Source organism: Salmo salar, chromosome ssa23 (assembly GCF_905237065.1).
Source record: "Salmo salar chromosome ssa23, Ssal_v3.1, whole genome shotgun sequence".
Classification (NCBI taxonomy): Eukaryota; Metazoa; Chordata; class Actinopteri; order Salmoniformes; family Salmonidae; genus Salmo; species Salmo salar.
In genome coordinates this window covers 22,309,269-22,321,957 of record NC_059464.1, presented here as the reverse complement: position 1 = coordinate 22,321,957, position 12,689 = coordinate 22,309,269, and the positions used below count along the sequence as shown (strand labels likewise).

At 45.2% G+C, this 12,689-nt stretch overlaps 1 protein-coding gene across 4 annotated transcripts in view; it reads left to right on the top strand.

Annotated features, from left to right (window-relative positions):
- The window catches only part of usp24 (ubiquitin specific peptidase 24), a 55,700-nt gene that overhangs the window by 40,758 nt on the left and 2,253 nt on the right, over positions 1–12,689 (top strand). For all 4 annotated transcript variants that reach the window (XM_014169245.2, XM_014169244.2, XM_014169243.2 and 1 more), the window contains 20 exons: positions 1,272–1,531; positions 3,054–3,299; positions 3,414–3,512; positions 3,621–3,703; positions 3,806–3,947; positions 5,546–5,874; positions 5,983–6,107; positions 6,283–6,424; positions 6,563–6,713; positions 7,036–7,131; positions 7,247–7,464; positions 10,120–10,417; positions 10,562–10,664; positions 10,777–10,895; positions 11,267–11,380; positions 11,491–11,556; positions 11,690–11,756; positions 11,858–11,936; positions 12,130–12,205; positions 12,309–12,506. In XM_014169245.2, coding sequence (XP_014024720.1) covers positions 1,272–1,531; positions 3,054–3,299; positions 3,414–3,512; positions 3,621–3,703; positions 3,806–3,947; positions 5,546–5,874; positions 5,983–6,107; positions 6,283–6,424; positions 6,563–6,713; positions 7,036–7,131; positions 7,247–7,464; positions 10,120–10,417; positions 10,562–10,664; positions 10,777–10,895; positions 11,267–11,380; positions 11,491–11,556; positions 11,690–11,756; positions 11,858–11,936; positions 12,130–12,205; positions 12,309–12,506 — 3,011 coding nt within the window. The remainder of the gene's footprint in view (positions 1–1,271; positions 1,532–3,053; positions 3,300–3,413; positions 3,513–3,620; positions 3,704–3,805; positions 3,948–5,545; positions 5,875–5,982; positions 6,108–6,282; positions 6,425–6,562; positions 6,714–7,035; positions 7,132–7,246; positions 7,465–10,119; positions 10,418–10,561; positions 10,665–10,776; positions 10,896–11,266; positions 11,381–11,490; positions 11,557–11,689; positions 11,757–11,857; positions 11,937–12,129; positions 12,206–12,308; positions 12,507–12,689) is intronic.

Sequence of the window (12,689 nt, the reverse complement as noted above, 5' to 3'; positions counted from 1 at the left end):
AGACGCTACAGCACCAAGCACAGTTGTAAGTTACACTGAACAAAAATATAAACCACATATAAAGTGTTGGTCCCGTGGTTCATAAGATGAAATAAATGATCCCAGAAATGTTCCTTACGCACTTATTTCTCTCAAATTTTGGGCACAAATTTGTTTATCTCCCTGTTAGTGAGCATTTCTCCTTTGCCAAGATAATCCATCCACCTGACAGGTCTGGCATATCAAGAAGCTGATTAAACAGCATGATCATTACACAGGTGTACCTTGTGCTAGGGACAATAAAAGGCCACTCTAAAATGGGCAGTTTTGTGTCACACAGCACAATGTCACAGATGTTACAAATGTTTTGAGGGAGAGTATAATTAGCATGAATGTCTAATGTTCATTTCTCTACCATAAGCCGCATCCAACATCGTTTTAGAGAATTTGGCAGTGCGTCCAACCGGCCTCACAACCGCAGACACACGTATGGCGTCGTGTTGGCGAGTGGATTGCTGATTTGAACAGAGTGCCCCATGGTGCGGTGCGGTTATTGTATGGGCAGGCATAAGCCACGGACAACAAAGAATGCATTTTATCGATGGCAATTTGAATGACGAGATCCTGAGGCCCATTGTCGTGCCTGTCATCGGCCGCCATAATCTCATGTTTCAGCATGATGATGGACAACCCCATGTCGCAAGGATATGTACACTTCCTCGAAGCTAAAAATGTCAGTTTTTCCATGGCCTGCATACTCACCAAACATGTCACCCATTCACCATGTTTGGGATACTCTGGATTGATGTGTACAACAGTGTATTCCAGTTCCCGCCCATGTCCAGCAACTTTGCACAGCCATTGAAGAGGAGTGGGACAACATTCCACAGGCCACAATCAACAGCCTGATCAACTCTATGCGAAGGAGATGTGTTGCACTGCATGAGGCAAATGGTCACACCAGATACTGACTGGGTTTCTGATCCACGCCACTACCTTTTTAAAAAGAATTTTTTTTCAAGGTATCTGTGACCAACAGATGCATATCTGTTTTCGCAGTCATGTGAAATCCATAGATTAGGGCCTTATGATTTTTTTTATTTTTATTGACTAATGTCCTTATATGAACTGTAACTGTATAATGTTAGACATTTTTGGCATGTTGCATTTTTATATTTTTGTTCAGTATCATTTCCTGTCTTCAAACATTACAACACAGTCCAGGCAGTTCGGCTTTGAAAGTCGCTAAATACAATGCTTTCACATTTACAGCATGTGCGTTTTCTCTGCAGGTCCCTCTCTGATCCAGCAGCTGTTAGATGACTTCCTCTTCCGAGCGTCCCGCATCATCCTGAACACTTCTAACCCTGCCTCCAGCTCCCCCCCCAGCCACGACTTCTTCCCCAAGTGCAGCACGGCCAGCAGCAGACTGGCAGCCTACGAGGTGCTGGTGATGCTGGCAGACAGCTCTGTGGCCAACCTACAGCTCATCACCAGAGAACTGCTGTCCATGCACCACCAGTCAGACCCTTCGCTCAGCAAGGAGTTTGACGTGAGTCGCACACATTTTTGCTCTCATGCGCACGCACACACACAGATGGGTGTAACGGTTCACCAAACCCGCGTTTTGGTACGTTTTGCATTCACGTTTCACAATGTTCCTGACGTTGTCTGTTGTGACTGGATTGTCATGTTGGGCCTTAAGTTTCCGCTCTGATGCTGCATTTGTAGGGAGGTGGATGTTTGCCAGTTATGAAGTCGTAAATACCACTTGGATGCGTTCATGTGATTTTTGAACTCGTTGAGAAACGCCGATTGGCTAATGGCCAACAACGCTGCATCAACCATAAACTAAAAGAACAGCTATCATGCTTGCAAACAAATTATAGAGTTCAAAAACCACATAAATAGATAGCTTTTTTTATAAATAATGTTTTGTTGCATTTAACTGCCAGAAATGCTGTTGTACATTTCCTTAGTAGGTGACGTCAGAGGTCAGCATGTGAGAGAAGTGGGTTCTCAGGATGATAGACTAGTTTCCCACTAGTAATTATGAGTTTGACGACCGTTCAAGTGGATTTTTTTCCCCCCAGTCGTATATGGTAAATTCCCACTTCCATCTCGGTTACGAACGAACCGTGACACTGCCTCCTTCAGTGCCAGATGGGTACTTGTGACTCATAAAGTGTCTGTAGCATGATACATCTCCTTCCGGGGTAATGTGATGGGCTTTACCGGTTAAGTAAGACCAACACAGTGTACATTGGTGAATTCATGGAAAGCTTTGGCTTGCTTATATAGAGTGGGTAGTCTACTTCCTGTTTGCTGAAATGGGTGCGAGAGGGAAATTCCTAACGTTGGCTCAAGTACTTTCACGAGGTGCTGTGGGGAAAAAAAACTATTCTCAACCACAGAGAATAGTCTACCTGTCGCTCTTGTAAGTTCTTTGGCTCTGTCGCAATCAGCTGCCAAGGGCTACTTGAATGCAGAGGGGAGACGATGCGTTGTTTTCTTTGCGTTTCCGTCTTGCTCCGGTATACTGGGGTGATGTCGGCGTAAATGTGTCAACCATATTTGAGGCGTTGTCCATCGTTGTTGTAATCTACTGGGAAGCCAAAATGTTTCCAAAAGGGAGATTTAAACGATGGTGGGAACGTCCAATCCTGATTTATCGACCCCAGGACAGTTTGAAATGCGGCAGTTAAGATTTGAATTTGGATTACAACGTGTGCATAGGCTCTAGTTGTGTTAACGGAATAGCCTGAAATATCTTTTCAGCTCAGATTTACTGGAGACATTGGCCTACCATGCAGCGTAGGCACAGCCTATAGGCCTAGTGTTGTTCTGGTTTTGATGTATTCATTCGGGTTCACAGTGCGGAACAAACGGGGTCTCCGTACCGAACGGTTCGGCATGAATACGTGTACCGTTACTACCCTGGTGTGCACCCACACACAACAAACACACGTGAATGGAGAAATGCTTGATAGAAACATTACATACCTGTAAACACAGTTCTAACTTCAGTGTCTAACTCTCTTCTCCTATTCCCTCCTTCCGTGCCCCTCTCCCAGTTCCTCCCGCCGGTGGACAGTCGTTCTGTGTCGGGGTTCGTAGGGTTAAAGAACGGTGGAGCCACCTGCTATATGAATGCTGTGTTCCAGCAGCTGTACATGCAGCCTGGCCTGGCTGAGGCCTTTCTGTCTATAGAGGACGACACGGAGCAGCCAGACGAGAGTGTTTTCTGTCAGGTCCAGTCTCTGTTCGGACACCTGATGGAGAGCAAGCTGCAGTACTACGTCCCTGAGAACTTCTGGAAGGTATCCGAACATGCGCAGACGTGCACACACACTCATTCAAGTACACTACACAGTACATACTCGACTAACTACCCGTGTTTCCTTCGAAAATAACGAATGTTTTTGTTTCTGTAGATCTTTAAGATGTGGAATAAGGAGCTGTATGTACGAGAGCAACAGGATGCTTATGAGTTCTTCACTTCACTGGTGGACCAGTTGGACGAGCACCTTAAGGTTACACACACTCCACCATTCACATCTACTTATCACACATATTTGTACTATAATGTGACACACCTTTTATTATTGACATATTGAGATGTTGTCTGTTTTGTTCTTTAGAAAATCGGCCGTGAGCAGATCTTTAAGAACACTTTCCAGGGAATCTTCTCTGATCAGAAGATCTGCAAAGACTGTCCTCACCGGTGAGCTCACACACACACGCGAACACACACACACACGCGAACACACACACACAGCCATCACTTCTAAACCCTTAAACTATAACCTCTGACCCCTGATCGTAGATATGAGCGAGAGGAGACGTTTATGGCGCTGAACCTGGGTGTGACTTCGTGTCAGAGTCTGGAGATCTCATTGGACCAGTTCGTCAGGGGGGAGGTGCTAGAAGGAACCAACGCCTACTATTGCGAGAAGTGCAAGGAGAAGGTGTGTGTGTGTGTGTGTGTGTGTGTGAATGTATGCATAAAGGGGATGTGTATTAATGTGTGTGTAAACAGGATGTTTATTAACCCCTGGTCGGGCTCCCCGTTTGCGGGCCGGACATCCAGCGAAAAATCCTATCGCCATTAGCATAACGAAATGTAATATTTTTTTTTTTCAAATATAGGACTATGTTATATCATTTTATAGATACACCTCTCCTGACTCGAACCACGTTGTCTGATTTCAAAAAGGCTTTACAGCAAAAGCAAAACATTAGATTATGTTAGAGGAGTATATCGTAAAAGTAGCCACATAGCCATTTTCCGACCAACCACATGCATCACAAATAACCAAAAAACAGCTAAATGCAGCACTAACCTTTGACAATCTTCATCAGATGACACTCCTAGGACATCATGTTACACAATACATGCATTCTTTTGTTCGATAAAGTTCATATTTATATATAAAAACAGCATTTTACATCAGCGCGTAACGTTGACTAACTATTTTCCCTCAAATGCATTCGGTGAACAGCGCTACAATTTACTAAATTACTATTCAAAAACATTTTTTAAATGTAATATTGTCATTCTAAGATTTATAGATGAATATCTCTTGAAAGCACCTGTAATGCCAGATTTAAAAATAACTTTACTGGGTAATCACACTTTGCGATAAAAGGGGGATGCGATACTCAGAAAAATAGGCTACCGTTACAGGTCAGCGCCATCTTGGAACAATCGCATATCAAATCTAGTCTTGTATACTATTGTCAATAATCCCTTACCTTTGATTATCTTCCTCAGAAAGCACTTCCAGGAATCCCAGGTCCACAACAAATGTATTTTTGTTCTAAAAAGTTCATCCTTTACGTCCCAATAGCTTGTTCTTGTTAGCGCGTTCTGAAGGCTGCACCAAAAGTTCCGTCGGCCGCGGGACTCCTCTTTCAATAAAATGCATTTTTTTTTAATTTAGGTTCGTTCAAACATGTAAAACGTTGTATAACATAAATCTTTAGGGCCTTTTTCAACCAGAGCTTCAATAAGATTCAAGGGGGACGATTGCATTGTGTTTCAAAACGTTTCGAAAGGGGAGGGTAGCCAGGGGCGCCGGCGTCATAATGGTGATGGCCCTCTCCGTGTGACCACGTTCCACTGCGTCTCATTCATTCAGTTTTCACAGTAGAAGGCTCAAATCACTTTGTAAAGACTGGGGACATCTAGTGGAAGCAATAGGAAGTGCTCAATGAACCATTGCTCACTGTGTGATTTACAGGCAAACTGATGAAGTTGAGTCCGCAATTCAGAATTCCACTTCCTGTTACGATCGGTCTCGGGGTTTTGACTGCCATATGAGTTCTGTTATACTCACAGACACCATTCAAACAGTTTTAGAAACTTTAGGGTGTTTTCTATCCACAAGTATTAATTATATGCATATCCTAGCTTCTGAGTTTGAGTAGGAGGCCGTTTAAAATGGGCACGTATTTTTTTCAAAAATCGCTGTAGCGCCCCCTATCCTAGGCGAACGACAAGAGGTTAAGTCGATGTCCAGTGTTGGTGTACATGTATGTTAACTTGGTGTGTGTATCTCTCCAGCGTACCACGGTGAAGCGGACCTGCATAAAGTCCCTGCCCAGTGTTCTCTGTATCCATCTGATGCGCTTCGGCTTCGACTGGGAGAGCGGACGCTCCATCAAATACGACGAGCAGATCAGGTTTCCCTGGGTGCTGAACATGGAGCCCTACACAGTGTCTGGCATGGCTCGTCAGGATGGGGGGGCGGAGGGGGGGGAGGGCCGGGGGGAGGCAGGTGGCTCACCCAGGAAGAAGGTCACTATCTCTGAGAACTACGAGCTGGTGGGAGTCGTAGTCCACAGCGGACAGGCACACGCTGGACATTACTACTCCTTCATAAAGGACCGACGGTGAGAGACTAACACTTAAGTGTTATAAACAAATATCACATTTTAAAGACAAGGAAATTACATTGATCATAAATAGTCATCTTACCATTCTCCTCTCCTCTCCTGTAGGGGAAGTGCTAGAGGAAGGTGGTATAAGTTTAATGACAATGTGGTCGAGGAGTTTGACATGAACGACGAGACACTGGAATACGAGTGCTTTGGAGGAGAGTACCGGCCTAAAGTCTATGATCAGTGTAAGTCCTATTTAACAGGTAGACCAAATAGTGGATGTAAATGGAACATTCTCAGCGCTAACATTTTTGGGGTCCCTCTGGGTAGTGTCCTTGGTCCCCTTTTTTTCAGTTCCTTCTGTACATTAACGGCAAACGTATAAAATATCCAACATAACATCACTTTGTTTGTGTGTAGCTAACCCCTACCCGGATGTGCGGCGGCGGTATTGGAATGCCTACATGTTGTTCTACCAGAGGATCAGTGACCAGAACTCTCCTGTTCTCCCTAAGAAGAGCAGAGTCAGCGTCATGAGGCAAGAGGCAGAAGACCTCACGCTGTGAGTCTCTCACACACACACACACACACACACACACACACACACACACACACACACACACACACACACACCCTACATACACAAACCTCATGCACACACACACACGACTCACACTGTAACCCTCTCTATTCCATGTAGTTCGGCGCCCTCTAGCCCAGACGTCAGTCCCCAGTCGTCCCCTCGCCCTGCCAGGGCCAACAATGACCGTCTCTCTGTCCTGACCCGCCTCGTACGGAAGGGAGAGAAGAAAGGACTGTTTGTGGAGAAGATGCCTGCTAGGATCTACCAGGTAACTACGCTGGACTGGTTCGGTGGAGCTTGCCTGAGACCTGAGGACTTTAAAAAAGCCCCCTGTCTTAATTCCTAGGCTTTAGCTCAGTTCGCTAATCAAATGTTATTGGTCACATACACATATTTAGCAGATGTTATTGCGGGTGTAGCGAAATGCTTTTGTTCCTAGCTCCAACAGTGCAGTATAACACTGTCTTGTGGCGCACAGACAAACTCCTCTTCCCTTCCCCCTCCACTTCTGTGTCTCTCTCTCTCTGTGTGTCTCTCTCTCTGTGTCTCTCTCTCTGTGTCTCTCTCTCTCTCTCTCTCTCTGTCTATAGATGGTGAGAGATGAGAACCTGAAGTTTATGAAGAACAGAGATGTGTACAACAGCGACTACTTCAACTTCACTCTGTCACTGGCCTCCGTCAATGCGGTATGTGTTTGTGTGTGTGTAAGATAAACAGAGACGTGTCTGCATAATTCAAAGTTATGCCTGACTCTTTTAAAACTGTTCTTATTGTGTGTGTGTGTGTGTGTGTGTGTTGCAGACAAAGCTGAAGCACCCAGCCTATCAGGCCATGGCCAGAGTCAGTCTCCAGCTAGCAGTCCACTTCCTGTTCCACACCTACCTCCACACCAAGAAGAAGCTGCGGGTGGACACCGAGGAGTGGATGGCTACGGTGGAGGTGCTGCTGTCTAAAAGCAGTGAAGCCTGTCACTGGATGGCTCAGTACCTGGTGGGACCTGAGGGACGAGAGATCACCAAGTCAGTACTGCTATTATACTGCTATAATACTACTATTCTACTACTTAGAGCTGTTGCGGTGACCGTATTACTGCCACACCGGCAGTCATGAGTTATGACCGCAATCAAATCCAACGTGACCATTGAGTCAGGGTTATGCACTCTGGACATGTTGGTAGTAACCAGCTCCCTAATGACCACCAGGTCATAATGACCTGGTACTCGGGGCCCTATTGTCCCTCTAACCACTCTGACATCAATGCACATGAAGTCAGAAATCACATCAAACACAGTATCATGCTTTTAAAACTCACCATTGGGCAAAAATGATTTACCTCACCGTGATGATCAATTTGAAGAAAGAAGTTCAACAACAGGTTGAAACTGAGTGGAAAACATGGTCGTTGTGGATGTTTCAAAGCCAAACACAGTGAAATGGACAGCCCTTTCTAAGGTGATGATTCAGTCAGTGTTTAAGACATTTTTTACATTTTAGTAATTTAGCAGATGCTCTTATCCAGAGCGACTTACAGTAGTGAATGCATACATTTCATACATTTTTTATTTTATTTTTCCCCCCCCCTACTGGTCCCCCATGGGACGTTGCATGTAGAACCTTAATTTGCATATTAGAGCTTATGCAAACTCTCAAATAGTCAATAGCCTATAGTCGCATCATGCACTCCTGAACAACTAATCAAATTGCTACCCGGACTATTTGCATTGACCCCCCCCCCCATTTTTACGCTGCTGCTGCTCTGTTTATTATCTATACTTAGTCACTTTACCTCTACGTACATATTACCTCAATTACTTTGACTAACCTGTGCCCCCGCACATTGACTCTGTATCGGTGTATATAGCCTCACTACTGTTATTCTGTTGTTGCTCTTTAATTATTTTATTATTTATTTATTTTTTACTTAAGTTTGTTAAAGTATTCACTAAACTACTTTTCTTAACTGCATTGTTGGTTAAGGGCTTGTAAGTAAGCATTTCAATGTAAGGTCCACACCTGTTGTATTCGGTGCATGTGACAAATAACATTTTATTTGTATGTGTAGAGACCTGAAAATGCTAAACATATATTTGTTAATTAATGGTAAATTACCAGCTGTCAAAATGTCAAGACCGCCACAGCCCTAATACTAACTACTCCTCCCAGCTGCCCACTGCACTGAGGTTAGGTAACACGATCACCACCGATTTAAACCCATGATAATCGAAAATTTCAATAAGCATTTCTCTACGGCTGGCCATGCTTTCCTCCTGGCTACCCCTACCCCGGCGGTCTCTGTATACATCAATGATGTCGCTCTTGCTGCGGGTGATTCCCTGATCCACCTCTACGCAGACGACACCATTCTGTGTACATCTGGCCCTTCTTTGGACACTGTGTTAACTAACCTCCAAACGAGCTTCAATGCCATACAACACTCCTTCCGTGGCCTCCAACTGCTCTTAAACGCTAGTGAAACCAAATGCATGCTTTTCAACCGTTCGCTGCCCGCACGCACCCGCCCAGCATCACTACTCTGGACGGTTCTGACCTAGAACATGTTGACAACTACAAATACCTAGGTGTCTGGCTAGACTGTAAACTCTCCTTCCAGACTCATATTAAACATCTCCAATCCAAAATCAAATCTAGAATCTGCTTTCTATTTCGCAACAAAGCTGCCAAACATACCCTAGTAAAACTGACTATCCTACCGATCCTCGACTTCGGTGATGTCATCTACAAAATAGCTTCCGACACTCTACTCAGCAAATTGGATGCAGTCTATCACAGCGCCATCCGTTTTGTTACCAAAGCCCCATAGACCACCCACCACTGCGACTTGTATGCTCTAGTCGGCTGGCCCTCGCTACATATTCGTCGCCAGACCCACTGGCTCCAGGTCATCTATAAGTCTATGCTTGGTAAAGCTCCACCTTATCTCAGCTCACTGGTCACGATAACAACATCCACCCGTAGCACGCGCTCCAGCAGGTATATCTCACTGGTCATCCCCAAAGCCAACACCTACTTTGGCCACCTTTCCTTCCAGTTCTCTGCTGCCAGTGACTGGAACGAATTGCAAAAATCACTGAAGCTGGAGACTTATATTTCCCTCACTAGCTTTAAGCATCAGCTGTCAGAGCAGCTAACCGATCGCTGCAGCTGTACATAGTCCATCTGTAAATAGCCCACCCAATCTACCTACCTCATCCCTATATTGTTTTTATTTACTTTGCTGCTCTTTTGCACACCAGTATCACTACTTACACACCATCATCTGCTCATCATCATCTGCTCATCTATCACTCCAGTGTTAATCTGCTAAATTGTAATTACTTTGCTACTATAGCCTATTTATTGCCTTACCTCCTCACGCCATTTGCACACACTGTATATAGACTTTCTTTTTTTTCTATTGTGTTATTGACTGTACGCTTGTTTATTCCATGTGTAACTCTGTGTTGTTGTTTCTGTCGCACTGCTTTGCTTTATCTTGGCCAGGTCGCAGTTGTAAATGAGAACTTGTTCTCAACTAGCTTACCTGGTTAAATAAAGGTGAAATATTTTTTGAAATACTATTATACTACTACTCTACACAGCAGTACTACTACTTATATCTTACATTTCTACTCATCAATCTAACTGATCTTCTTTTTCTCTCCTCCCCCTTCCAGAGTGTGTCTGTTGGAGTGTGGGGTGAGGGAGGTGAGGGTCGTAGTGGCAGCCATCTTGGAGAAGACCTTAGAGAGTGCGCTCCACTTCGCTGACTCTGGATTGGACAGCCTGACCGACGCGCTCCTCTCCCTATTGGACAAAGACGTTCCTGAGAACGTCAAACACTGCTACCAATACTTCAGCCTCTTCAGCAACTTTGCTCAGAGAGGCTCTGGTCCGTGCCATTTGTTGTTGAAACACTCAGCGTATCGCAGGATGCTCATCTTTCTCCTCGGACCCAACAGACAGAACAACCAGGTACTCACAGCACACACACTCAATTCCTACTCCGCTGCAGAGGAATGAATATGACAGGATGTTGTTGTTGATGGTTCTGGAAGCTAATGACCTTTTCCCCCACTCTCTCGCTCCCTGTTCCTGTGATTCCTTCTCCCACCCTAGAATCGGAGGTGGAGTCCAGCCCAGGCCAGAGAGTTCCTGCACCTCCACTCCACTCTGGCCCTGATGACTCTCCACTCAGACCTCAACACACAGCACACACATGGTAACACAAACACACTCGCCTTACCGCAGTTAGGATGGTTCCATAATACGCTGATGTGTGTAACCTGATCAAGGTGTGTCTAAGCTGACGTGATTGTGTGTGCGTTTCTCAGATCAAGGTGTGTGTAAGCTGATTGTGAGCAGTATCCCTGCCTCCTCCCGCCTCCTCCCCCTCAACGCTGACATCATGGCCTCGCTCTTCAGCCCCGAGGGACAGCCTTACCTGCTAGAGGTAACATACATACGGTCTCTCACACACACACACACACTGAGGAGTATTTCTGTCTGTAATAAAGCCCTATTGTGGGGGAAAACTCATTCTGATTGGCTTGGACCGGCTCCCCAGTGGGTGCCCTCCCAGGCCCACCCATGGCTGCGCCCCTGCCCAGTCATGTGAAATCCATAGATTAGGGCCTAATTCATTTATTTCAATTGACTTATTTCCTTATATGAACTGTAACTCAGTAAAATCATTGAAATTGTAATATTTTTGTTCAGTGTATATGGAAGAGGCATTATTTTAGTTATTATTATTTATTATTTGAGTTATTTAGGTATTATTTTTTTAACGTGTTTTTTGTTTGTTTGTCTGTGTGGCTGTAGGTGATGTTTGCGATGCGGGAGTTGTCAGGCCCTCTGACTGTGCTGATAGAGATGGTGACATACTGCTCCTTCTGTAACGAACCCTTCTCCCTCGGAGTACTACAGCTGCTCAAGGTAAGAACTACAACTACCAGTTCTGAACAAATCCATTTCCACAGATGACTCCAAATCCCAGCACAAAACACATCATTACTATTCTGATCTGTGTGTGTTTATGTATATAGACCCAGTTGGAGACCGCTCCACCCCATGAGTTGAAGAACGTGTTCCAGCTGCTACAAGATTTGCTGGTGAGTGACCGCTGTCAATCAAACTTGTCTGTGCATTAGGGTTGAGCGATTAACAGAAAATAATTTGTTTGGGATGGGGAATCCATGCCCCGACGAGGCGGTGTAATGCACACGGTGTAACGTGTGTTCTCAGGTGGTAGAGGACCCTCTCCAGACCCAGAGACTGAAGTACGCCTTTGAGTCAGAGAAAGGCCTGCTAGGTAGGCTACCTTCCACTGGAAGTGTGTGTGTGTGTGTGTGTGTGTGTGTATTTGTAAGGCGTGTGCAGAGCGGGTGTGTGATACACTTCTCTTGTTTGCAGCATTGATGCACCAGAGTAACAACGTGGACAGCAGCCGCTGCTACCAGTGTGTCAAGTTCCTGGTTACCCTGGCACAGAAGTGAGTTCCTCCAGAGACCAGGAAATATGTTCATGTCGCCACCCTTTTGTCTCAGGCTGAAAATATTGAATGGAAGTAGATTTGACCGTTGCAGCAAGTACATGAAAGTAACAAAAACAATTCAGTTCAGTTAAAACCTCTCATTTCATACTTCCCGATTTCACATCAAGTGTTTGTCTGTCTCTTTCTTCAGGTGTGCTCCTGCTAAGGACTATTTTAAAGATTTGTCTGGTCACTGGAGCTGGGCAGTGCAGTGGCTGCAGAAAAAGGCAAGCATCAAGCACATTATAACGCACACACAATTTCAGGTGTGTGTGTGTGTGTGTGTGTGTAGAGTATGGGATAGTGTAACAGTGTGTGTTTCTCGGTCAGATGTCAGAACACTACTGGACTCCTCAGAGCAATGTGTCCAATGAGACGTCCACAGCCAAAACGTTCCAGCGCACCATCTCAGCCCAGGACACGCTGGCCTACGCCACAGCACTGCTCAACGAGAAGGAGCCATCTGGCAGCAGCAACGGCTCTGACGGCAGCCCAGCCAACGAGAACGCAGATCGCAGCCTCCGACAGGTACAGCTTCACAGAGAGGTAGCGAGTATGAAGAGCTCAGTAGCGGTCCTAGAATGGACCCTTGTCAGGGTATTGTCACTTCTCAGAACTGGGCTGAGCTCAAAATCTTGGCTTGGAGACTTTTGTATGAATCGGTTTCATAGAAACTCTATAAAGATCTCTTACTCTGAGATGTCACGTCTC